This window comes from Cucumis sativus, chromosome 4, assembly GCF_000004075.3.
Source record: "Cucumis sativus cultivar 9930 chromosome 4, Cucumber_9930_V3, whole genome shotgun sequence".
NCBI lineage: Eukaryota > Viridiplantae > Streptophyta > Magnoliopsida > Cucurbitales > Cucurbitaceae > Cucumis > Cucumis sativus.
In genome coordinates this window covers 5,618,796-5,646,275 of record NC_026658.2, presented here as the reverse complement: position 1 = coordinate 5,646,275, position 27,480 = coordinate 5,618,796, and the positions used below count along the sequence as shown (strand labels likewise).

At 32.3% G+C, this 27,480-nt stretch overlaps 4 protein-coding genes across 5 annotated transcripts; 3 read left to right on the top strand and 1 right to left on the bottom strand.

Annotated features, from left to right (window-relative positions):
- Nucleotides 1–119: 119 nt before the first annotated feature.
- On the top strand, nucleotides 120–3,980 carry LOC101212208 (uroporphyrinogen decarboxylase 1, chloroplastic). Of its 2 annotated transcripts, XM_004137190.3 has the most exons (6): nucleotides 120–321; nucleotides 429–571; nucleotides 1,939–2,324; nucleotides 2,422–2,706; nucleotides 2,956–3,191; nucleotides 3,576–3,980. In XM_004137190.3, the coding sequence occupies exons 1-6, from the start codon at nucleotides 296–298 to the stop codon at nucleotides 3,742–3,744; spliced, it is 1,245 nt and encodes a 414-aa protein (XP_004137238.1). In that variant the 5' UTR covers nucleotides 120–295; the 3' UTR covers nucleotides 3,745–3,980. The 2 variants fall into 2 exon arrangements, with proteins under 2 accessions (XP_004137238.1, XP_011653287.1); XM_011654985.2 differs by lacking the exon at nucleotides 120–321 and having other exon boundaries at nucleotides 433–571; nucleotides 1,923–2,324.
- Nucleotides 3,981–5,387: 1,407 nt separating this feature from the next.
- Nucleotides 5,388–9,414, bottom strand: UBC13 (ubiquitin-conjugating enzyme E2 35-like). Its single transcript, NM_001280631.1, has 8 exons — nucleotides 9,257–9,414; nucleotides 9,023–9,050; nucleotides 8,731–8,817; nucleotides 8,148–8,206; nucleotides 6,439–6,480; nucleotides 6,275–6,348; nucleotides 5,866–5,963; nucleotides 5,388–5,655 (listed from the first exon to the last, which is right to left on the bottom strand). The coding sequence occupies exons 1-8, from the start codon at nucleotides 9,290–9,292 to the stop codon at nucleotides 5,618–5,620; spliced, it is 462 nt and encodes a 153-aa protein (NP_001267560.1). The 5' UTR covers nucleotides 9,293–9,414; the 3' UTR covers nucleotides 5,388–5,617.
- Nucleotides 9,415–20,349: 10,935 nt separating this feature from the next.
- LOC101212696 (epidermis-specific secreted glycoprotein EP1) lies at nucleotides 20,350–21,934 on the top strand. The gene has a single exon (XM_011654983.2). The coding sequence runs from the start codon at nucleotides 20,406–20,408 to the stop codon at nucleotides 21,726–21,728; it is 1,323 nt and encodes a 440-aa protein (XP_011653285.2). The 5' UTR covers nucleotides 20,350–20,405; the 3' UTR covers nucleotides 21,729–21,934.
- A 2,959-nt stretch (nucleotides 21,935–24,893) lies between these two features.
- Nucleotides 24,894–26,396, top strand: LOC116401666 (epidermis-specific secreted glycoprotein EP1-like). The gene has a single exon (XM_031884838.1). It carries the CDS (start codon nucleotides 24,910–24,912, stop codon nucleotides 26,230–26,232), a length of 1,323 nt encoding a protein of 440 aa, XP_031740698.1. The 5' UTR covers nucleotides 24,894–24,909; the 3' UTR covers nucleotides 26,233–26,396.
- Nucleotides 26,397–27,480: the final 1,084 nt, after the last annotated feature.

Below are 27,480 nucleotides of genomic sequence, written 5' to 3'. Positions count from 1 at the left end.
AAAAAAGGTAAGTATATTTAGTGATTTTAACTCAAACAATTTTTAAAAATTAATTTGGTGTGTGAAGTGATTTTATCCTAGAGGAAATGAAGAGAAGCTTAAGCAATAAGAAGGTGGTTAAGATCCTGATTGCATTTGTAATTTGTAAAATATTGGAAGGGAGTTAAGAAGTGGATGAAAAATAGTGAAAGAGGACAGAAGGAGAAGAGTTAGATAAGGAACGCATCAGAGAAGAAGAAGAAGAAAAAGAGGGGTCTGCTTTCATCCTTCAACCTCCTCTCTTTCTCATTCTCCAATGGGTTGTTTCGCTTCCCCAGCCAGGTTATTCACTCTTTTCTTTTCCCAATTCTTCCTTTTTTTTTTTTTTTTTTTTTTTTTTTTTGCGTCTAATTGCTTTGCGCCAACCATTTTGCCTCCTATTTTTGCAGTGCTTGCACTTCTCTGGGATGGAGATCTTCGAGCTTTTTACTCCAGTCCCCCCTGAAGTCCACCAATTCTATTAACTTCCTTCTTTCCACGAGACGGGTCTCTAATAAACCCATCTCTGTTACTTGTTCCTCTTCCTTATCTGGTATGCTTTATTTTGTCAATTAGCTTCTTTTCCGTTTTAGTTACTCTTCATTTTGAATTGGGTTACCCTCTGTTTTTTCATTGAGTAATGTGGTGTTTTTGTATATGGAGGTTCATAATTCATGTGAAACTTTTGAAATCTTGAATATGGATGGGGTTTGGTGTTTTAGTGGGAGGTTGAATTTTTGTTGACTTAACTGAGTGGAATTTCGGAATGAATTTCAATGTTCGTGGTTACTGGATTCTTTCGAAATTGTTGATATTTGTTTATACGAAATCTCAATTAGAGCTACGAACAGGTTGTTGGAGGTAGGGTGCTGTTATAATGGGGGAATTTTTGGATGACTAGCACTGTAAAAGCGTTGCTAACCTTGCCAAACGTGGTCTTTGTGATTTAAAACTATTTTAAAGCAAATCCTTAGGCTCTTATCACCATGCTCACGTTCATAGGTAAAATGAGTAGAAGGTGACCCCTCTTTTCCTGGTTTGGAGGAAGGGGGGGGGGGGGGGGGGGTAGACTTCCATTTAATTACTCATTTTCGGGCTGTTCCTTTAGAAATCACCCAACTTGATGGTATCCATTGTCGGAACATCCACTGTCAATGCAAGGGTGAGTTGCTAATCCCTTAGAAACCATTCAATTGAAGTACTTTTCAAATGGTAGAGATGATCTTAGTTTAAATTACCTTTGCTTTCTAGATGACGTCTTCTTTTCTCCTTTATGGAGTCAGATTGCCTAGGCCAGTTACCACTTTAACGTGATCAAAAAATTTGAGAAAGCTTTCTGGTTTGAAGGTTAATCTGATTAGTTTTACTTTTGGTTGGTACTTACATTCCTTCCCATGAGGTGCAGATGTTTGCTGATCTAGTCCATTCTAATGAGGAAGATTTATGGCTGTTTTCCTTGGTTCTCCTTTAGAAGCCGCCCAACTCCAAAGTCCAACGCGAAAAAGAATCTATTTCAGCTGATTGAGAAAATTACCGTTCATATTTTAGAAGTGAAGTTAGTTCCATCTCTCCAAAATGATAGACTTACTCTACCCAAGCAGCCTTATCCCCATATATATTTGTTAGCTCGTGTTTCGCATGCTTTGACACTCCCATGTGATAAAAAAAATAGCTTAGTTGCTTAAGGATGCATTGCTAGTTGTTAAGACGTGACAGTTTCTGATTCTTTAGGAATACTTAACTCTTGAAATTTTTTGTTACATGACTTCGAAAGGAAATGAAAACAACTAGAGGTTCACTTTTATTTTATTATCTCTTACATAGTTATGCTTGTGTTTAACACTACAGTTATTTCCTTCTATTTGAATTCTGAATTATGGGCGGTGCTTATTTTCACTTTTCAGTGAATATTTTGATCAGATCCTCCACTATTGGTGAAGGCGGCAAGAGGAGATCCTGTTAGTCGCCCACCAGCATGGATGATGCGCCAGGCAGGAAGGTATATGGCAATTTACAGAAAACTTGCAGAGAAATATCCATCATTCAGAGAGAGATCAGAAACAACTGATCTCATTGTAGAAATTTCATTGCAGCCATGGGAGGCCTTCCATCCTGATGGAGTTATAATTTTCTCCGATATCCTAACCCCTCTACCTGCACTTGGCGTTCCTTTCGACATAGAAGACATAAGAGGCCCTGTTATTCACTCACCTATTCGCTCTGAGGAGGGATTAAAAGCTCTTCATCCCATTGACCTGGACAAACTCAACTTTGTGGGGGAATCACTTAAACTGCTACGCAAGGAGGTAGCTTTTGTCACAGTTTTGTGCTTATAAGAAAAACAACAATATTTTGTGATAGTAAATAATTTTGAAGTCACTTTTTTGTGTTCATTTTGTATAGGTTGAAGGCAGTGCTGCTGTCTTGGGTTTTGTAGGAGCTCCTTGGACAATTGCAACATATATAGTGGAAGGGGGTACAACACGAACATATACGACGATCAAGAGAATGTGCCACACGGCTCCACATGTGTTGAAGACTCTCCTTTCTCATTTGACACAGGCAATATCAGAATATATCATTTACCAAATAGAGCATGGGGCTCATTGCATACAAATATTTGACTCATGGGGTGGACAATTACCACCTGATATGTGGGAATCCTGGTCAAAGCCGTATATTCAGAAAGTAAGCTGTCTTTTCCTTTTCTAAACTTCCTCTCGTCCATTCGATGTACTTCTTTTCTTTAGCTGGCTAATTTTCTGGTACAGAGAACTCAGTTCAAAGAAATCCACCACCTCCATCTCTTTGACGACCTCGCCTAATTGGTCAATTTCAACCTAACATAAAATGATGAGTCCCTAAAATGTCGTTGCAATATCAGTAACTTGCAATGACGATCTCTTATGCTTTGTTAATCGGGGTCGTTTTTGGCAGATTGTGAGTACAGTAAGGGACAAGTGCCCTGAAACACCACTTGTTCTGTACATCAACGGAAATGGAGGCCTTCTAGAGCGCATGAAAGGAACAGGAGTCGATGTTATTGGGCTTGACTGGACAGTAGACATGGCTGACGGAAGGAACAGATTAGGAACTGATATCAGTGTACAAGGAAATGTTGACCCTGCTTATCTGTTTTCTACTCTTCCGGCTCTAACTGAAGAAATTCAAAGGTTTGTCATTGAGCTTCCTGTCATTTTCGTTCATGACTGTTAAGTATTAGAGAGTTGGGCCTACAATCTACTGTTCAAGTGCCAGGAGAATCCGTTTCTTGTTTTTTTACCTTTCTGTGTAACTTTGTCTGCCTCACTTTAAGGAAGAGCCGTACAAGCTGTGTGACAAAGTAACGGTAACTGGCTAAGAATGGAGACCCTATCCTAAAATCCTATTCAATTGCTCGCTGCATATAAAATTGTGACAGAAGTAGCATATTACATATAGATACATAAAAAGTATCTCTTGTTCTTGTTTTCCACTTGCTTATTAATAAGGGGTTTCACGTGATTTGGCCTCTTAACCTTGTTATCTCTGATTTAAACATATGGTTTTCTTTGTAGGGTTGTGAGATGTGCAGGACCAAGAGGACACATTCTAAACCTCGGACATGGCGTCCTTGTCGGTACACCAGAAGAAGCAGTTGCACATTTCTTCGATGTAGCTAGAAGTTTGAACTTCAATACCTTGTCTCAAGATTTGACCGCCCAAGAGCCGAAATTGGTAGCATAGTCGAGGAAGAGCAATACTCAACTATTTTTTGTTTAGAATTGGTTGAGTTTTTTATAACCCTGTTGGAAGCAGCACAGACATTTTATTTAACATTTTTGGCTTTCAAGCCCTGAAGTTTCTGTGTACATGCTCAAGGGTTGGCCTGTTTTTAGTTTGTTTGTGTTTTTTGTGAAATTATGTGTCAGTTGTAGTAAAACCCTCCAATTTTTGAAACAATAGTCTCTCTCTCTCTCTCTCTCTCTCTCTCTCTCAAGAATCCTTATCTTGTTTTCCTTTTCCCCTTAGTGGGATCCCTCTCTCTCTCACACACACACACCCCCAAGAACCCTTATCTTGTTTTCCCTTTTCCTCTTAGTGGGATCCCACGTAACCTTTATTCCAAAGGCTGGTATGAAATGAATGGAAGAGAGAGAAAGGCAATCATACATCTCTAAAATTACTTCACTCCACCCCTTTTTCACGGTACTTGCAAATTGCCATCAACGAAGGGAAAGAAAGAGAAATAAAATATTGGTGTAACAAGTCAAATAGACTATTTAATACTCACTTTGGTTTGGTTTGGCTCAAATTTATGGGCGTTGACCTCTTCCTGACTTTTCGTTTCTAACAAAGAACAGTCCTATTTTAATTTCTAAATTACACATCTTTACGTATAAGTTTGTTGGGACAGTTGCTGGAATTATTAAAATCAAGTATGGTCCACAGGTTTTGTTGCTAAAAGTGATATTAAATAGTATTAAGCTGTGACATTATTTTTAAATCTTGAAGTTTCTTCTAGGGTGCCTCTTATAAATTTGCTTTATATATCATGAACGAAATAAAACTTTAGAAACTTATTGAAAAAACAATTAACGATAATAGTTGGTCGAATATTCTCACATAACCTAACCATTTGTATGGATGCGAAGCACCAAGTGTTTTATTATTTTGGGATGTCTACAAAAGCCGATGACACAATAAGATGTTAGAAAAACCGATGACTAAAAAATAGCCAACTCATGTAGTCTAAGTTAAATTCAAAGAAATAAAAATTTTATGAGTTAGATTTGACGAATTCACATGAAATAACTCATCCCAACCAACCAATTCAAACCTATTATTAAGTATTATTTTTATTATAATATAATTATATACCAATATATACATATATACTTGAATAATTAATTCTCCAACAACTCATACAGAGAGATTTCAACACGTCAGAGAAAACATAAAAATTCATTTATATACGTTGATATTGATTCAATCTATAAAACAAATCAAATCGCAATTTTTAAATAATAACATTCCACGTCTTTTAAAACCAAAATTCGAATGACTTGAGTAACCAAACAAACCCAACCACAAAAAACTTTTAATTGAGCTGAATTAATATATTAATAAGACTTATTTGAGTTGACCAAATTTATCATACAAATGATTAGACTGGATCTAAAAGTACTAAAAACAATTGTAAAAATGCAGTCAACAATCATCGATTCAGTATATTACGTTAGTATCTACTTTTCTTTTTACTTAAAGAGGGTAAAAAGATATACTATACAAATGTTATCAATTTTTTGAAATTGGATTTCATTGGTCATAAACTTAAAAGAAAAAAAGGGTCACGTGGGGTAGCTAAGGGCTTAGAGATGGGAGATAATAGAACTTAAGAGAAGAATGTAATTCATCTAATCATATCATCATACAAAGTATGGGGGCACAGACTCCTGCCAAAAGAGACGCAATTTTAGAGATCGTTACAATTTTAGAGACAATTTTGACACTGTAAATTCTTCCAAATATTTCATTAAAATCCACACCAAATGGCACCATAGAGACATTAGATTCATGTTATTAAACCGAAAAGAGTAAAAGCCTTCTGCACTTTCCTTTAGGCACCACTTGCGTATAATCGAGTCCATTCCTTTGCTGATAACATCCAATCACAAAATGGTGTCAGTCCACATAGAGTATATGTGCTAATGACTAGGAGTAACAAAATTCTGATCAGAAGCTCAAGATGATATTAAGACTTTAAAGAACATACTACCCAAATTGCCACAAAGCTAAATTAAGACTACAGAAGGTTAATTATTTAGCAAAGAAGGTTAATGAAAGCAATGATTTAGACCAACTCACCTGTTTCAACAGCTTCCGCCTCATTCGTTTTCCAATGTTTGGCAATGTTCTCGGAAAGTGGATCATCTGGGTTTGGAGCACTCAGAAGAGCTTGAATACTGATAGAAAGTAATAGAGAAGGTAACTGTTACTCAAAGATTTTCATAGAATTGGGACGCAGGAGACAAGAAGAGAAGAAATGGATCCCACTGGTAATTGAATTTCTTCAGCTTCTGTATAATTATCTGAATTTTTGTAGATAGAAGAAAAAATTTCCCAAGAAAATGACCGCAGTTAATAATTTCAGTACTCTAAACCAATATGTGCATTATAAAATGCATGCCAGTCAAATTGTCAGATCTGTATTTCCTCGAATTAATTAGATGATTGAAAGGTCTGAAAATCACACTAAACATTATAAATATAATACCTCAAAAGTACAGTTCGTATCTGTAGAGCTGGACTCCATTTGTCTTTCAGAATATCAAGGCATATCCTCCCAAGCTAAATTACAGAAAATCACACTATCAATAACAAAACTGCAGCATGTTGGTGGGGGTGGCAATAAGAGGAACCACGTAAGTAGACACATACCTTGTCAATATTCGGATGATAAATCTTTGTGAGAAATCGAACCTGCACCACAAAAAATAATCACACGAAAAAAGAAGATTGCTAAGTTCAAATAGAAAAAAAACAGTGGAAAAAGAAAATGGTGATGGAGGCAATCAATAGAGGTTGATAAGTTCCAAAAAAACCACCTAGTGTAACTGGATACAGAATCTGATTGAACTTAAAATATAGCTCAACAATGTTTAAATATTTCCCTTGTTTTACATCTTTGTTCTTATCGGATCAATTTTCCATTAATATGATTAACCTTTCAAGTTAAATTAGTAAGCTTATGAGTTATGAGTGTCAATTGTTTCAGGCATAAACTCCCTCTCAACAGGTTTGACACGTATACAAGCCCACTCCTACTGAATACTTGTCTATACGTACTACAAGAAATAAGCAATAACGAATGATAATTGAAATGTCGTCAGTATGGAGTAAATCATTAAATCCTTGAACAGCTTATTTTCTTCCATGACAGCCCAGTCAGACATCAAATAGAGAAAATAAAGTAACATTCAAGCATACTTACATCACTAGGTACATTCTACAACAATAAATAATAGAAACTCCAAAAATCAAAATTAGCTTGATTTGTTCTAATATTAGCCAAATTTAATTACATGTTCAGGGGATGCTGAAAGGTATTGCGAATACAAGAATAGATTGATAACCCTAAGTACATTCCCTCTAGCACAATGACAATGGATTGTCTCTGCCCTCAACCTCTCACTCTTGAGAAGATTCTACTCAGTAACTAACCACCCTTTCCTCTCTCAAACTTTCTATTTATAACTTCCCTCATAGTGATTCCCATGCTTACCCGTTTCTCTCTTTCTTGCCTTATCTCCTGTGATATCCATGTATAACTGGGGGCCTAAACAATGCTATAGGTGTCAATTTTGTAAAAGTTCAGAGGAATGCTTTCCCTGTTTCGTTCAGGCCCTTTAGTGTGGGCCTGTCCTTGTGTTTTGTTCTTTCATCTTCTTTATGAAAGTTAGTTTTTGATGCAAAATGAGAAAAGGAAGAAGTTCGCAACAATTGCCTAAAAGAGTTTGTCATGAATTTTATCCCACACAACTGTTCTAGCAAGAACCGACCAAACATGTTTCCACTCAATTTCTCAAAGCTTGAAACTATGCCTCACAAAGCAAGTCATAAAATAAGCTACTCGATCTCCAACTGCGAGGATCACCCTGCTGAACACTCCCTTCATATAATATTAATTTGCTCCCATGTTTATCATAGATCAACCACAATTGAGATGAATTCGTAGATGTCAATATCATGATTCATGAAATAGAAAAAACTATGTAAATTACGATGACTTCTGATCTTTTTATGTTGTATGAGTGCAAGATAGGGAACACCCATAATGATGGAAGATCCAGTATATGATGAAGCTTTTAGTTTTACCACCCTGATGATGTATAAGTGAAATCATAATTCAAGAAGTAAATACAAGAAATATAAGTAACTAAACAAGTATAAGAAATTTTAACAGCACGTATGAGGACAGAAATTATCAAATTATCTTGAACGGTATTTGGAGCTCCCCACCCACTGGATACTTCTGTTAATACATTTTTTGCATTTAATGAAAAAAATTACTTCTTTTTAAGAATGTTAGTGGAAGAAATGACAGTAAAGTCTTCCTAATAAGCTCAGAAGAAAGAAATACAAATCACCTTGGGAGCAGCCATAGGATATTCTTCAGGTAAGAATAATTCCAATTTGAAAACACCTCCTGCGAAGTACTTTGAAGTCAGTACAAATAGACACATAGAATAAAAGCTTATAGAAACGGACTAAACTAACGACAAAGATTTGCCAAAGGGTCAGAAGAAAAGGAACCCAAAGTGAAGGATTTCATATAACATTATTTCAATAAAAACAGTGAAACGATAATCAGATTATATCTCTAAATAAAAATGTATTCCATGTTAAGTAAAATCTAAGCAAGCACATTCCCGAGTTTAGCAGCTTAGGGAATGAAGAAACCAGAAGGGTATTTCCTGAAATTACTATTAAAATTTAACCGTTTTCTAAATTCAGTACACACGAAACCAAAGTTAGAAAGGAAGATAAGACATCTTTTTCATTCAGTAAAAGATAATCTCATAGTTGATCATCACTGTGAATGTCATTTATAAAGATCGATACCAATAAAACTTAGACGAAACTACACTTAAATACATAGTTGGTCCTATAGTCATTCATATGTCAAAAGAATTCGACGCTCCTACAACCACAACATACTTTCGAGATTACCTTCATAGGGTGACTGGGTCGGGCCAAGAATCATGACGTTAAAATATCGCATGTTATCTTCTGATGGCGAAGCACTGATCCCAGGGGCTAAAATCACACAATATATCAAAGATCGAGATCAAATAAATCAATACAAACTTAGACTTCATAATTATCCAACGAATTAAACCAAACCATAAAAGTCATCAAAAACAAGGAAAACCCAAATCACAAAAAAAAAAAAAAAAAAAAAAAAAAAAAAAACCCAGTAACAAGATCAGGAATTAAACAACCCGCAGCCCTCAAAACTCACCTGGTTCACTCAGAAGACGCTGAGTTTCCTGCAATTGATCACAAAATGGAGGGAAGGAAATGAATTGAAGTAAGAAGAATAACCCAATTCCAGTAAGATATAAATCTAAAAGAAAAAAGGCGAAATCCAAACAAGAAAACAAGACAATTTCTTGAGGAAATGAAAAAATGAAAAAAAGAGCAAAAGGGATCGGGAAAAAGGAGAGGAGATCGTGAAGAGGATCGGGGATGTAACCTTGATGATTCTTCGGGGAAGATTACTGTTCGCCATTGGTAAGGTTGGATTGAAAGGTTGCGATAGGGTTTAGAGGAAAGGAAGAGAGAGAAATTGTGGAGAGAAGAAAGGTTTCCTCTCTCTAGATTATAAAAGAGTTGAAGGAAAGCTTCGGAGGTAAAGAAGGTTCTGATGCACGACCCAATTATTTGTATCTTTCTGCCTCATTATGCAAAAAATCAATTATAAAAACCACTCGGTTATATATATTTATATTTTCCATCCTTTTCTTTTATATTTCAAATTTTCTCCTCATTTTTTAAATATCTAATAGATCTTTTTATTATCAAATTTGTGTTTTCTATGTCCTTTAACCAATACATTCTCCATACGATTTTTGGCTTATTGCTTATTCTGTATTTCTTTTTAAATTATTAACTTACTATAAAACAAAAATTTAAAAATTAGTGTTCTATTACACATTAAACTAAATTTTATGTCATGAAGATTAGTTGTTTTTTTTCTTATTTTTATATTTTAGGGTTCATTTCAACTTTAACTAATAACTCCTTGATTTATTAGACTTTTGAAAGAAATTAACAGATGTATTTATATAAAAGTGAAAGTTTTGTACTTTAAAAATCATGCCAAATAAAATATTTTTGTTGTATATTTTTAATAGGTTCAAAACAAGTAAGAAAATTATGTATTAAATTCAATGAGTTATAAGAAGAAAAAAACAAAGCTCTGAGTATTAGAAATAAAACATATTTAAAAAGGAAGAATGAGGTGTCAACTCAAACATTTTAATAAAAACTAAGGACAATAGAGTTTTAAATCACCAACTAGTTTAAAAAGCTTAAGCTAAAGAATGTCAAGCAACTTATAGGTAGAGACGTGGAGGGAATAGGAAAGTGAGTGGAGAAAGAATTTGTCGTGAAATAAGCGAGGATGGAATCAAAGAATGCACTCTTCGTTTCGAGAATTAAATTTGTGTCCTCTTAATCATTTAAAGGTCGTTTAACCCAAGGATTATGGTAACTAGACCCGAGAAGGGTTATGATAACCCTTGTTTTAGGTTTATCATAACTTCTATTCCCTGTCTCTTTTTTTTCAATCTCTTTTCAACTTCCCATAAACCTATTCAACTCTCCATGGTTCTATTTAATTCTTTTAAAAAAATTACACTTTTATTTATAAAATGACATAGGTTTTTAATTAATTTAATAATTTTAAAAGATATATTATTTTTAATTTATTTTTATTTACGAAATTATTTTTAATTAAATACTAATTATGACTTGGCTGGTGTAACATTTAACCCTCGTATTTAACTCTATTTTTTTTAATTTTATTATTTCATGTCTTTTGTTTATTTCTCTTATTCGGTTCGTTTTTCACCTTTCAAATATTTTATCTACTATTTATGATAAATTTAAGTTAAATAAACTATTTTTGATAAATTTAAGTTATTGATCAGCCTTTGTCTTGATTTTTACCAATAGGTCAATGCATAATGGTTTAGTTCTACTTAGTTAAAAATCACCTACACTGTTTAAACATTCATAGAAGTAACAATTTAGTATTTGAACTTTGGTTTGTAACGTTTTAGTCCCTTAATTTTTAATTTTGTAACAATTTAGTCATTGTAATGACTATGTTACGATTTGTCATCGAACTTTAGAAATTGTAACAATTTAGTCTATAGTGTAAAAAATCAACCAAAGTTATTGCATAAATAAACCAACAAACTAATTAAATCTCACTAATTTTAGAAAATACAAACGTATACATTGTAAAACAACAATAATAGGCGACATCAAAATTTGATGAATTTATTAAATATTAAAATTAAATAGTTACAAATTTAAAGCTACATATACTAAATTAATCTAAAATTAAAATACAATGACTAAATTCATTAACTAAATTGTTATTTTAGGAAAGCTTATAAACCAAAAATTTTTTTCAACATTTAATTTTTTAATCACGATACTTGAAATACCACGTTCATATACAATAGATATGAATATAAAAAGAAAATTTAAAATTTAAAAAGTTAGTCTGTTGTCCTAAATGAAACTATTTTGGTTTGTGTTTACCGAATACTAAATAACAAGAAATAATTTGATTAGTTTTTAAGTATATATTATCGATCAATAAATCAAATGTTTGGACTAAAAAGAATAAAAAGTACATTAAAATATATTTAGAAAGCGTCCTTGAAATTTTAAAATCGTTGTCTTAAATAACTCTATAAACATTAATTTGTGTATAAGTGTCGATTTAGTTTTGAGTTTTTTCAAAAATAATAAAACAATAAATATTTATACACTAATATTTTTTACCAATGGCAAATATTTTATTTATTTTATTATTTATTTGATAATTTTTCATAATTTAACTATTAAATATTTTATTACAAAAACTATTAAATAGAAATGAAAAGTACAACGTTGTATTTGGATCCACAGTTTAAAATTAAATTTGCGAATTTATATTGGACACAGAATAGTTGAATTTGATAAAAAAAGAAAAAAAGAAAAAGAAGGAATAATTGAATTATGCTAATAATATAATTGAAGTATGACAGTGGGTTTGTGTATGCGTAGATCCAACGCTATAGATCTCTTATTTCTCATCATTTATTTAGTTTCATTTAAATTAGGGTAATTAAAGTAGATACTAATTTTAAGTATAATAATTAAGCATCTATAATAAAAGAAAAGGTAAAATTTACAAATATAACCATTATTTTGTTAGCGATAGATTTTTTATCGTATTCGCTATCTATATAAACAAGTTTTTAATGCAGAAGTTCATAAATAAAAAAATTAAAAGGCAATCTTTTCATATTTTATCATCAACGACCACAAATAAAAATAGCAAAGTAGAAACTTTAGTTTGAAAAAATAGCAAAATAAATATAAAGTTATACAAATGGAAAAATAAAAAATATATGAAAAAGGAATAATATAAATGGTCAAAAATAACCCCACCCAATCTAAAACCTAAACTTTCAATTAAATTGAATAACCACATAAACAATTAAAAAAGCACCCAATACATTATAGTCATACTGAATACCAAGGCAAGCAATTAATGACCTAATTAAATCTCCTATTATTCTCTTGAGTTCCTTCCTACCCTATGTTTTCAGGCTTGAACCAAGATGAAGAAGCTTTCACTGAAGACAAAGAACTCTCTTTGCAACCATCCGTTGGAATCATTTAGTTTGTCTGTCGCAGATGAGTTGTCAAAGAAGCCATCCATTGAAGCAGTCCTATGCCATCCAAAATTTAAATCCATTCATTTGTTCGTTGGAATCACATCCATTAGTTCGTTTTCCTAAATCTCATTCCATCCTTTGCAGTCCATAAAACAGCTGTCTATCATTCGTTGATCAAAGCAGTTGTCCAAAAAATCGTCGTTTGTTTGTCAAAGCAGCCGTCAATAAGGCTGTCGTTTGCTTGTTCGCCGGAACCATGTTCTACTGTTGCACTTATTCATCTGTCATCTAAAAGACCGTAGTCCACTATTTGTTCCGTCGTTCACCGTTTAGTTAGAGATTGAACCATCAATTTTTCTTTTTAAAACAATGCCTCGAAAGTTTTAAAATTTTTGATATTGTAGATACATTGCTAGAAAATAGCTATTACATGTTAAAGAAATAAGGTTAAATGGAAAATTATTTGAAAGAGTTTGTAAAACTAAATTAATATCTTACAAATTGATTCACCCATATAACACCGACTATTAGATGTTTATAGCAAGGTTATTTAATCTAATATATATAAAGAAAGTTTAGAGATATGAAAAAAGGTAACAAAGGAAGAGCAAGGATCAACGAAAGATTAAGGGATGCTGAAATAAGTTGAGGGAAAAAATACGGCCTATATCTGGGGAGTTTTTTTTTGCTCATATAAGAAATATTATTGAGATTCATCATTTATAACTTATCTCACAAGTTACATAAAATAGTTATAACCATAACTAGAAGTAAACTCAGGTTCTCCTGAAGGTAAAAGGAATCTCTTCTAATACTAGTTCAGGCTCCCTCTGACTTTGTGAATTGATCCCTCAAATATGTTTCTTATCTTCTCAAAATTCACATCACAACAAGAAGCCTTCAATTTCAAGCTACATATGATATAGTCATTAAACGTTCACTTTGTACGGATCTTCTAACTTTTGATTTCTTTGCTCGCACTCACACCCATCGATAATCACACCCATATATATTCCCTCAAGATCTCTTATGTAGATAATCTTTTCCATATAAGAAGAAAACAAGCTCATACTAAGATTCATAGATAATAGGAAAGGTTGGTAGTTTAATAATATTGCTTTATCTCTTAATAAAAAGAATAATATATTTGACAAAATATCCTAACACAAGTGAAGAAGAGGCCGTATATGTTTTATTCTCTACGTACAATGATTTTGAAAACGAACATACTAACAATATTTGTACAACAAAAAACGAAAAACACAATGGTTGGATCATTAGTAGTAAAACGTTGTACTCACATAAATACAAAGAAAAGAGAGAGAGAGATGAAGTTAGAAAATAAGTCAATGATCCTCCAAATAAAACAAGAACAAAAAGCATGGTAATACATGTAACACCCCGAGTTTAGGAGGGGGACATGAATGAACCAATATCACAACTGAATGAGAAGGATCCTAAAAACATGAAAGTAATGTTAAGAAATACTTAAAATGATTAAAAATTATTACCTATACCAATAAGGTACACCTTCATTTTGTTGTGATTTATGTCCTAAAACACGTAGATTGTAAGTATAATTCATTGACCGTTATTAATAAAGTGTTATTATTATAACAAATGTTATTAGTTATATTTTAAATTTTGTCTTAATAACCCAAATCCAATAAACTAACATTCTAAGTTGTTTGATGGGTCTTGAACAGTATGTAGATAAATTTGTGTATCAATGTTGAACATATAAGTATCAATATTTGAGATCAGCTTAAATGTTCTATAATATAGGGATGAGTCTGAGTACCTTATCCTGATACGACTATGAATACGACTCACTTTGTATTTGATACAAATACAATGATCCAACACGTTCATGTAAGTAACATACAAGTGAGGGTATCATATGCAATGAGTTTGCATAAGATCATACCACGAAATAGTAACCACTAGATGTAACTTTGTTAACTGGTTAGGCTTCTATTTCTTTAGGATGACCTAGGTACCTTGGTCTTAATCTTAAGTATATTATGAACTTCTGTTCGCAAGGGATTATCATTTAATTTGTACGAGTGAGAATTGCCAGATTTTCGGCTCGATATGCTTATCATTTTGAGGACAATACCGAGTGGGGAGCTAAAAATATAATTACACAAGATAAAATTCATTTCTTTCCAGCTTTAGGTTAAGTAGAAGAGTGTTTGTTTTAAATGATGTCTCCAAAACTTGAACAAATGGCTCTGCCCTCTCTATGACACGAGAGAGATTTATGTTTATTGGTTGGACCATAAATAGGTTGTTCATTAGAGGAACATTGATATTCAAGGACTAGGAGTAAAATGGAAATTTGACCCAGTTGGTGTTACGAACACTCATGAATGACTAACTTACTGTTATTGGTTTATATCCATGGACAAAAATATATCTACAGTGAGAAGAGTTCAGATGTGAGTCTTTAGTGGAATGTACACACAATTAACGAATATTGATTAATGTGGTTAATGCATCTTTTGATTTGTAGGTCCATTAGATCATCTTCCAAGTTCGTAAATAGTGATGAAATTTATTTATATTGGTTGTAATTTGAAATGTTCAAATTCACCTTGGAAATTAGTATAGTGTATGGTGATACATTCTAATATAACGTTTATATTTTAATCAAATTTTATTATATAAATTTAATTTTAGATATGATTCAAAATTAATTTATAAGAGATAAAATATTTGAATGAATTCAAATATTAATTTAATGGAAATTGGATTCACATTAAAATTATTGGTTACGAGAGAAATTTATATTTGAATATAATTCAAATTTAATTTGAGTTAAATATAAGATATTTAATTTAGGAACTTTTTTAAAAAGAGTTGATTTTATAAAATATTTACAACCTATAGCAAATTATATCACTGATAGTCATTGATATGCTATAGTGATAGAAGACTATCATTTATAAAATCCAAAATTTTGCTATAGCTTGTAAATATTTTATGAGATAATTATAACTTTAGCGATTAGATTCAAAATAATTAAGTATATAACAAAATTTGTCAAATTATACAAGTCAATCACTTATAGACTATATTGTAAATATTGGTCTATAACTCATAGATCATACAAGTTTATAAATGATAGTTTTTCTATATTTGCATATTTTTTAAAATATTATTATAACTTTAATTATTATTCGACAAATGACCATCCATTACCGTTATCTTTTTTTTAATCAATAAATTAGACTGACGGGTTTTAGGAGTCAGTAAATGGGGCTAAAACTAAGAGAGGCCCATTACTAAGAGCGATCAAATGGGCCTATCACAACTAAGTGAGGCCCATTACGCAAAATCGATTTGCATAACTGCTATGCTCTTAAAATGCAGATATATGTGTATATATATTTGAGCATAAACATATCCTGACTTATTCAAAGTTTATTTATTTTTTATGTCACATATATAAAATATGCTATTAGGAGAGGAGAGAATGGTTTAACTCCCCATTTTGATCTTAGTTATACATATATTTTAATGTTGCATTCCTATACGACGTTGCAGTTCTCATGCATGCTAGCATCAGGTAATTCTATGCTTTTTGCCATTGAACATAATTTTTTTCAATACTATACGTCCAATGTATCTACTTTACATCTCTAAATACAAATGCAAAACATTGATATCAATTGACACAACAAAACCCAAGTTTGTATAATTTTTTTAAGTTTTTAATTATTCAAATTTGAAATTTGAAAGTTGAAGAGTTTAAGTAGTCACCATATTTTTCATTTACATAAATGTTCTTTTCATATTTAATGATATTGTAACCACGATATTCTTTTATTTGCTTTTTTCTGGAGGAAAATGCTCGTGCAGACAAGGGGCACTTGTCCCCGCCAATTGATCCAAGTTAATATATACATATATGGTTGTTCACTTGTTATAACAAAAGTTGGCTTTGACCCAGCAGTCGTTCGTTTCTATATAGCTTCTTGTGCCTCATCTTTTTAATACATTAATATTTGTAGTTATTGTTATACTTAAAATTCAATTTTAAAATATTAATCTTGTTGTCCACATGTTATTGCTTGCTCTCAATAATAGTTTTGAACATTAACGACTTGGTTATTTATATATACTAGTAAACAACACGTGCGATGCATGTGAAAATGACACATGAAAAAATTATAGTTTTAACTTAACTTTATAAAATTGGAACACTCATTTCAATATTTTCATATTTATATCTTTTTTATATTCACAACGTAATAAATGAAAAATGAATTTATTTAGTAAAGAGACAGTGTTGTCATCTTTTGAATGTATCTTTGAATTTGATTTGTTTGTGCAATTAAAAATCCATTTCTTAATATCTTGAGCTTATACGTTGTAAACTTAACCATCTAAGCTATATATATATCCAAATAAAGTGGAAGATAGAAAGATTGTTAGTTGTGCAATAACATATAACTTAACCATCTAAGCTATATATATATCCAAATAAAGTGGAAGATAGAAAGATTGTTAGTTGTGCAATAACATATAGCATTATGTAATAATCAATTATCGAATACGGAAAAGTAACATTATGGCTCTAATAACATAGAGCATTAACTAATATCGGTTATGATCAAAACTTTTTTTCTTTTAAATAAGGAGATGAAAAGTTAATAAAGTGTAACTTCTATCTTGTTGAATGTGAAAATGACCACAAATATTAAATCAATCTGAATATAAAATTGCCACTAAATCGGAGTAAAAAAACTTGTAATGAAAGGGTAAAACATCCACAAAATTCATAATTCTTTTGAAATTATGAAATCATAATTTTTTAATGATTTTGTAGGTAAAAAATTAAAGGAAAGACTAATATTTCTTGCTTTACACATTTTACTACTTTTATTTATATTTAATAAATTTCAACAATATTTACATTGTTTTAACAAAATCAAAATATAAGTGACCCAACCATTTCATTAATATAATAACTTTAATAAAAAAATTAAATTATTATTAGTTTAATCTTTAAGACTTTTAGAACCGTGTCTAAATATCTATAAATCCCTTTTATATATAATAGAACCTATCCTTACTAAAATAGTTTATGATAAATTATTATATTGAAAATAAAAACAATTTTCAATCTTATTCACCCTTAAATTTTGTAATTTATTAAATAATAGATTGTAAGAATAATTTTCTTTAAAAAAATTAATAGGACATATTCCACGTAAAGTTAAGTTTTATTTTTGACAAGAAAAAACAAATTTAGAAGTGCTAAACTTCGAATTTGGTATGAAATCGTCTCTACACCAAAATCTTATCACCGCGTTATCTTTATTGTTATTAATATTGTTATCATCATCATTGAATAATTACAATACAATAGACCAAACATTTAACCTTAAAGTTACCGTACATACTTCATGTCGATTGAACTAAGTTAATCTAAAATTTTAATTACGGTAGTATTTAGAATTTGTTAACGGTGAGTTTGTGGTTGGGGTTGAAGATGAATGGTTTCATGGCAATGAATTTGGGTGTGAGTTTTGTAGACCTGTAGTCAATGGAAATCCAGTCAAGATGGATTTATATTATTATTTATCTGATTATTTTGAATATTTGATTAGGTGAGAATATTTAAGATATTCAACGTTCAAAATATTGCATCCAGCTCTAGCAAATAAAGGAACTTTGTTTTAAATAAAACTTTGGGCTGGAGAGGTATTCAATACACACCTTTCATAATACATTTTATCAAATTGGTTTTCCTTTTTGGGAAAAACACTATTTGAGTCCTCAAATTTAATTCATACAAGCTTGTAAATGGTCCTTTCTTTTTCAAAAAGACAAGCTTGTTTCCACATATCCCTTACCCTCCCCTCCCTTGTCCCCATCTTTTAACTTCTCTCTCCCTTCAATCATGACTATATCCACTATTTTGATAAGGATGAAATTAGAACACTGAATCAAATTTCTCAAAATTTTCAAACCCATCATCCATTCAAACCTTCAAACCGTGAAATTTTAATCTGAAACAAGAGAGCATATCCATCTCCTAACAACCCCACGATCACAAACTACAATTCTTCTACCCAAATACATGTTAGTCATAGTATTTTTGAGATAGAGATTATTATGTATGGTTATAATAATTACTTTTCGCTACAATTAATACTATTTAAAAGTCTTCAATTAGTTATGTGAGCATTATTTCAAAAGTCTTAATTTGTTACTATTTTTACTATTTGCAACAATTTTTATTATTTGACATTCATCATTTTTTTATTCTTTGCTACGATATTTACTGTTTCTTTATCAAACTAAAATAATATACACACCAAATGCATACTATTGTAATCCAAACTAAATTAATCTATGTTATAAACACAAACTATTTTAATCCAAATATAAAAATCTATAACTATAATAACTCACTTCTTATCCCAAACACTCCTTTAAAGTTTGTATCCTATTTTTGTTTAATGTATTTTTAGTTTTGGTTTAGTTTTGTCTCGGTAATTTTTTAAAATATTTATTTTCATTTATATATTTTTTATTTGTGTTTTTCTATCTTAAAATTTTAGAAGGGTTTGTTTTTAATCACATACTTTCAAAAACATTCTATTATGGTACCTATATTTTCATTTTCACTTCAATTTTTAGAGAAAGAAAATAGTCACATTTTGGAAGTTTAACGAACAAAAAAAGCACCGTTAAAGTCAATGAATGTATTTTTTGCTGTAGGCCCGAGACTTTTTTTATTTTTAGAATTGTTTTATACTGTTTAAATATTTTAATTGATTTATTATATATTTTTTTTAAAAGAACCCTTCTCTATATCCCAAATCCCTAGTGTGTGAGAGACCTTAAAAGGTCTCTTGAATATATTTGGAACATTAGGGTATGATAACTTATAAATATATCATAGAAATTCATTGAAAAACGAGTGAATTATTTGAGTTTAAGTTTGATGGTACGTTCCTAGATTTTCTGACTCAAGTATTAGAGTAGATGTGACATTGGTTATAGTTGGCAGTTTTCGTCCTCACGAATCAAATAAATACACCGTTTAATTCATGTTGAGTCCAAATTTAGGCATAATCGAGTAAATAAATAAAATAAACAAAGTATGAAAATTAGGTATAAGTGAAGAGAAGAGAATGACATTGTAAATTAAAAATAAGAAAATAAAAGAAATTGTGAAAGTTACGTGAAACACATAATATAAGATATAGATAAAGTCAAATTTTGATTTTGATATAAAATAATAATTTGGCAACTAATCAGCCAGCTGTCACTTTTAATAAACTAATATAATAATATTTGGATAATAATTATATGATGGGACAACAGACCATGCATTCATTGTCTCTCTCTTTATTCTCCATTTTTTAATTTTAATTTCAATATCCTTTTTTATATTAATAATTTCACAAATAAATCACCTCAACTTTATATTTTAATATTTAAATCTTCAAAATACATCTATACACTACAAACTCTTATTCATTCTTAATGTTCATTTTATACAATTTGAAATTTTATATTAACCCAACCATTCAAAATTAATGGTTTTTTCATTTATAAAATTAAAGTTGACATATTTAAGATTGGAAATTAAAATGTAATGAAATGTTTTATTAAAGTGCAATGAAAGAATACATTACTTTAGCCAACCAACCATGACTTTTTTCAATGGTCAAAGAAAGTGCAAATGCCCAAAAAATAAAAACAATAATAAAAGGAAAGGAGAAGAAATTAGAAGAATGAGAGCACCAAAGCGCCCGCCAAGATCCAAAATTAATTTCAGTGGATTAAATGAAGTTGTAATTATTTTTAAATTAAATTACATAAATGCCATTGTCAGATTATATAAATAAACATCAGCTTCTTCTGAGCTTCATCATCCATTCTTCTTCCAATTACAGAGAGACAGAGTTTCATTTAAACATGAGACCGCCATTGTTGACGCCTCTTCTGCTCTCTTTCTTCTTTTTCTTCTCCCTCTCTTTTGCTATTGTTCCTTCCAATGAGACTTTCAAGTTCGTCAATGAAGGCGATTTCGGCGATTTCGCCGTTGAGTATGATGGAACTTACAGACCCCTCAGCATATCCAACTCCCCATTTCAGCTCATGTTCTACAACACAACGCCAAATGCATATACACTCGCTCTTCGAATGGCCATTCTACGCTCTGAATCCGCCAAGCGTTGGGTGTGGGAAGCTAATCGCGGCCGTCCAGTTCGCGAAAATGCCACATTATCTCTCGGCTCCGACGGAAACCTAGTCCTTGCTGAAGCTGACGGCACCGTTGTATGGCAAACTAACACCGCCAACAAAGGCGTCGTCAAATTAGATCTGCTTCCTAATGGCAACATGGTGCTCCTCGACTCCAACGGTAAATTCGTTTGGCAGAGCTTCGATTCGCCGACGGATACTCTCCTAGTCGGCCAATCGCTCCGAATCGGCGGCGTAACGAAGCTAGTAAGCCGCGCATCGGAGAAATTGAACGTGAATGGACCTTACAGCTTTGTAATGGAACGAAAAGCCGTGTCTCTGTATTACAAAAGCCCTAACTCTCCAAAACCAATGCGCTACTTCGCCGGATCTTCGAATTGGTTCACAATCCAGAAAGGCTCCCTCGCAAGAGTCACTCTTCGAGCCGAGGTAGATCCAGATCAAGGATTTGCCACCGAGTTGACATTGAACTACGAAGTTGCCGGAACGGAGAACGGCGGACCAATTCTGTCACGGCCAAAGTACAACAGCACATTAACATTCCTCAGATTAGGAATAGACGGAAACCTCCGGCTGTTCACATACAACGACAAAGTGGACTGGAGCCCGTCGGAGATTACGTTCACATTGTTCGATAGGGAATTTAATACAGGGAACACGGAGAGCGAATGCCAGTGGCCGGAGCGATGCGGGCAGTTCGGGTTGTGTGAGGAGAACCAATGTGTGGCCTGCCCAACGGAGAAGGGGCTGTTGGGATGGAGCAAGACATGTATGGCGAAGAAGGTAAGTTCATGTGACCCCAAAAGCTTCCATTATTACAAAGTTGAAGGTGTGGATCATTTCTTGACAAAGTATAACAAAGGAGAAGGGCTTAGCCAAAAAGATTGCGAGAAAAAGTGTAATTTGGATTGTAAGTGTTTGGGGTATTTTTACCAAACCAAAGGCTCACTTTGTTGGGTTGCAAATGAGTTGAAAACTTTGATCAAAGTGGATAATTCCACTCATTTGGGATTCATCAAAACACCCAATAAGTAGACTCTGAAAAGATCGAGCCTTTTCTTTCCGTATGTAATTTCCAAATACGTGTGTTTCAAAACTACATAATAAAGATAATGGGTTTCACTCAGTTGTATTGATATGCAGTATATTTCTAGAGGTTGATGGTTAACTCAAAAAAGTGATTGTGTACTATTTTTTTGTTAAGTGAATTTTGGAATAATATGGATGATATTGCTTTATTATTGTTATTATTAATTTCCGTGTAATATTTTTTTTGTCAAATGTTTGTGACTAATAAAGAATTAAAATTTGAGTTTTTAATCTTTTTTTAAAAAAAAGTACATTTCAATAGCTCGCTATTCACCATGATATTTGGCTCTACGTTTAGGAAATAGGGAATAACTATTATCTAGTAAAGGTGGACAGAAATAGATCATAGAGGGAAAAAAAAAGAGAGAAATTTGTATAGTTAAATATAGTATTATTAAATAATGATAAACGTAAATTTGAAAGATAATTGAATTAAACAAATGGTTGTGACCAAATAATAAATTAGTCGGTGATGAAAATGAAATAAGATCATTTGGATTTGTTTTGAGTACATCAACAATGTGATGTAAAGTCAAAAGTCATTTTGTTAGCCAAGCTCACTTTTAAAATAATAATGGAACATTTTCTTTTGAATAGTCATTACTCCTTGGCTCTAACACTAAGATTGAAAAATTTTAAAAAAACTATAAATAGAATATTAGATGAGAGTGAGGTAGGTATGATGCACTCAAATTTTCTTTTGTAAAAAAGAAAACCATTTTTCTAAATAAAATTTGTTAATTGATTCTTGCACGTTTTGCTCTATTAAATTTTCATCAAACATTTAATCTAATTTTATCCTTTAATCTTTTTAACATTCTTAATATCATTATCTTAAATAAAATATACACAAAAACTAATATAAAACCATTTTTTATTATAAAAAAATATCTTATGAGCAATATTTTATATGAGGTATCTTTAAATGTCTAAATATGTGATGTTATTTCATTTTTTATTTTTAGAATTTGAAAACAAATTATATTTACTTAACAATAAAAATGTTACTAATAAATCTCATAACCACCAATTTGTAAAGAGTAGTGACCATACTACGATAATATACGATAAAAAATGTGCAAATTATTTGATTTTTCTGGTGAAAGATTCTCAATCGTACAAATATTATTACAAAATAAATAAGTGAAACTAAGGATGGATTATTAGACTAACTTTTTTTTTTTTAATAAAATTTGTTCATTCATTCCTATTGTTAAGATATTTTATAAAAAATAATTAAACGTTTTATTAAAGAATTTTTTTTTTGAAAGATGATGGAGTTCAATTAAGTTACTTTATTTTCCTCTACTTTAGGAATCTTGGTGCCTGTGGTTGTTATGCTCATGATTGGGAAGGAGTTATTGTGAATATTAATATCAGATGGTATATGACCATGGATTGCTTTTTGGGTTGACGAAAAATTTGGCACTACTAGGAAAATACTATCTCGTATTTTCAAGTAGTTCTTGTTGAAGGTATGATGGTTGCCTTCTGGTATTTAAATTTTCATTGAAGATAGTCTGCTTATCTGACAAAACTAGAAAGATAAGAAATATGAATTGAAGAACACAGGAGTGTGAGTTCAATTCACTAAGTCACAGGGAGCCTAAACTAGTTTTAGAAGAGATTCATGATTACCTTCAGGAAGAGTCTGAGTTTATTTTTAAATTATGGTGATAACTTATTAATGTAAACTTAGTGATAAGTTACAAACTTTGAATCTCAATAATATTTATTATTTGAGCTACGAATCTCCCTAGATGTAGGTCGTATTTGTCGAACTGAGTTACCAAAGTGTTCTATGTTATTTGTCACTTGTGTACTCTAGCTATTTATATAGTTAAATGCTTTAGATAAAGCTAAATGTTATTTTGTTATCTTACTTTTTCAATTGATATCAGAGCGGGTTCGGTAAATGGAGATGCCAAGAGAAGGTGGATCAACTACAAGACCACCCATATTGGATGATAAAAATTATTTGTATTGGAAGACTCGTATGACCTTCTTCTTAAAGTCACTTAATGCAAATTCCTAGAAAGTTGTTAAAGTTGATTGGAAACCACTGATGGTTACTGTAGATGGTAAATCTGTTCCAAAACCTGAAAAAGATTGGACAGATGCAGAAGAACAGCAGTTGTTGGGGTATTCTCGTGCACTCAATGTCATATATAATGGAGTCGATCTGAACGTGTTCAAATTAATCAATTATAGCATTATAGTAAAAGATGCTTGGAAATCACTTGAAGTGGTATTTGAGGGTACCTCTAAAGTAAAGACTTTTCGTAAGCTACTATTAACAACTAAGTTCGAATCATTAAAAATGATGGAAGAAGAGACTATAACTAAATACAATGTGAGAGTTATGGAAATTGCCAATGAATCCTTCAATCTTGGTGAGGGAATTTCATACTCTAAACTTGTTAGGAAAGTTTTGCGATCACTTCCTAGAAGGTTTGATATGAAAGTAATAGTCATTGAAAAAGCACAGGACATCACTACACTATCTCTTGATCAATTGTTTGGATCCTTATGTACATTTGAAATTACCTTATGAGACAGAGAAGAAAGTAAGGGAAAAGGTATTGACTTTCAATTAGTACATGAAGATGAATCTTTTGAGAAATAAAAATTGTCTAATGATCAAGTAAATTAGTGGATTGTCATATTGACGAAGCAGTTCACATTTAACAACTATGGATCAAGCAACCATGCACATAATAACTTTAAAAAAAGAGAGCTTGATCGACAAAGTGCTAGAGATAATAAATGATTCAAAGTGTAGGGAGTGCGGGGGTCATAGTCATTATCAGGTTGAATGCCCAACTTATCTTCCTAATGGATTTCCTTCTTAAGGGTTGTGTGGTCGATGTTATTGGGACACTACAGAGGAAATTCAAATCTTAGCCTACCAGTCCTGACTTTTTTCAATGATCAAAGAAATTGCAAAATATCAAAATAAAATTAAAATACATAATAATAATAATAATAATTACAACCCAACAGAGAATGAAAAATATACATAAATAAAGCTGTTACTACAATTACTTAAATACCCTTATGGGCTTTTCTATAAATAAACATCATCTTTATCCTCTCATCATCCATAAAAACTGAGTTTCTTCTAAACATGAGACACCCATTCTTCACACCTCTACTCCTCTCTTTCTTCTTCTTCATTTCCCTCTCTCTTGCTCTCGTTCCTTCCAACCAGACTATCAAGTTCGTCAACCAAGGCGATTTCGGCGAATTCAGCGTCGAGTATGAAGCAACTTACAGACCCCTCCCCATCTCCAACTCCCCATTTCAGCTCATGTTCTACAACACCACGCCCAATGCATATACACTCGCTATTCGAATGGCCATTCGCCGCTCCGAATCGACCATCAGGTGGGTGTGGGAAGCCAATCGCGGCCGTCCGGTTCGTGAAAATGCCACCCTCTCTCTCGGCACCGACGGAAACCTAGTCCTCGCCCAATCTGACGGCACCCTCATTTGGCAATCGAACACTGCCAACAAAGGGGTCGTCCGACTCAAAATGCTCCCTAATGGCAACATGGTGCTCCTCGACTCCAACGGCAAATTCGTTTGGCAGAGCTTCGATTCACCTACGGACTCACTCCTAGTCGGCCAATCGCTCCGACTCGGCGGCGTAACGAAGCTAGTAAGCCGCGCATCCGCGAAATTAAACGTGAATGGGCCTTACAGCTTTGTAATGGAACCAAACGCCATGTCTCTGTATTACAAAAGCCCTAACTCTCCAAAACCAATGCGCTACTTCGCCGGATTTTCGAATTGGTTCACAGTCGAGAAAGGCACTCTCACAAGAGTCACTCTCCGAGCCGAGGTAGATCCACGTCAAGGATTTGCCACCGAGTTGACATTGAACTACGAAGTTGCAGGAACAGAGAACGGGGGACCAATTCTTTCACGGCCAAAGTACAACAGCACATTAACATTCCTCCGATTAGGAATAGACGGAAACCTCCGGCTGTTCACATACAACGACAAAGTGGACTGGAGCCCGTCGGAGATTACGTTCACATTGTTCGATAGGGAATTTAATACAGGGAACACGGAGAGCGAATGCCAGTGGCCGGAGCGATGCGGGCAGTTCGGGTTGTGTGAGGAGAACCAATGTGTGGCCTGCCCAACGGAGAAGGGGCTGTTGGGATGGAGCAAGACATGTATGGCGAAGAAGGTAAGTTCATGTGACCCCAAAAGCTTCCATTATTACAAAGTTGAAGGTGTGGATCATTTCTTGACAAAGTATAACAAAGGAGAAGGGCTTCGCCAAAAAGATTGCGAGAAAAAGTGTAATTTGGATTGTAAGTGTTTGGGGTATTTTTACCAAACCAAAGGCTCACTTTGTTGGGTTGCAAATGAGTTGAAGACGTTGATCAAAGTGGATAACTCCACTCATTTGGGGTTCATCAAAACACCCAATATGTAGACTTCGAGAAGATTAGGCAATCTAATTATATATAATTGTATGTGTATGTTTTTAAATGTTTTAATTTTAATTTGTGATGTGAGTGCATCTTATAATGCATACCAAACTATTACTTTCTTTTATTATTTGAATATGACAAGACCAAATACTCACTTAATTTCTAATTCTCAAACTTTTATATTGGTGTCAAATTTTCTTGATTTTTTTCATTTAGAAAAGATAAAGATCTTGATGCAAAATGGATAGTAGAGAGGATAAAAAGGTATGAGAAGCATCTAAATTCTTACAATGAATCCATCTGTATTTATATCTCTACCCAACTTCTATAGATATTATTAACTATGAGTGATATTATGGGTTAGATGGAGTTGGGTGGTTGAAATCATTTGGATTTTCCCCCCATTTCTTTGTGTTTAAAATCTGTATAGGTTGTTTGAAAATTATTGATATGTAAGTATAAGTAGCCCCAAGTTGAAGAATAAAATAAATAAATAAAAGAAATTTCTCTTTTAACAACAAAAACAAGTATCAATTTTCTTCTTCTCCCCCACGTGAATAGTCTGCCAAAGCACTCGAAATTAATTAAAATGTCCTTTCTTTTATATCTACTCTTACAAGAAAGCTAAAAATGAATTCTTCGTTTCTTTGTTTTAGACTACGAAGCACAGGCACAAACACACTGTATGCTATACGGATACGTTATACTTTGAATGTAGATACTAAAATCTAATCCACAAAACCATAAAATATCAAATTTCCCAAACTGCCTTGGTTAGTCTTCAGTAATTTGAAGTATTTTTCTTTGTTTTTCTTCCCTCCTCCGTAAACATCGTGTCACTTCATGCAGCACACTAGAAACAACACTTCGAGAGAAAGCTGGTTGCTCGACCATGCTTTAGTATGGAATAAAGCACAAACAAACAAAGATATGGGAAAATTCGTGACAAAGATACAAATATGACATTTGTAATTTGTTTGTAATAACTTTAGAGCATATATATGTGTTTTGTTTGTTAAGTTTAAGGGTTTGTGGAGGGGTAAGTTTACGTTCAAGTTTAATAATGACTTTGAAAGGAGTCATAAGTTTATGTTTAAGTTTCAACATGATGCAAAGTAGAACATTGCTAGAAAATTTGCAGGCATTTGAAGAATCTGTGGCTAGCCATGAGATTGATCAAGTCCATTTATGTGTTAGTTTGATTAGATTAGGTCACATATACATGTATTATATTACAATTAATTTATCTT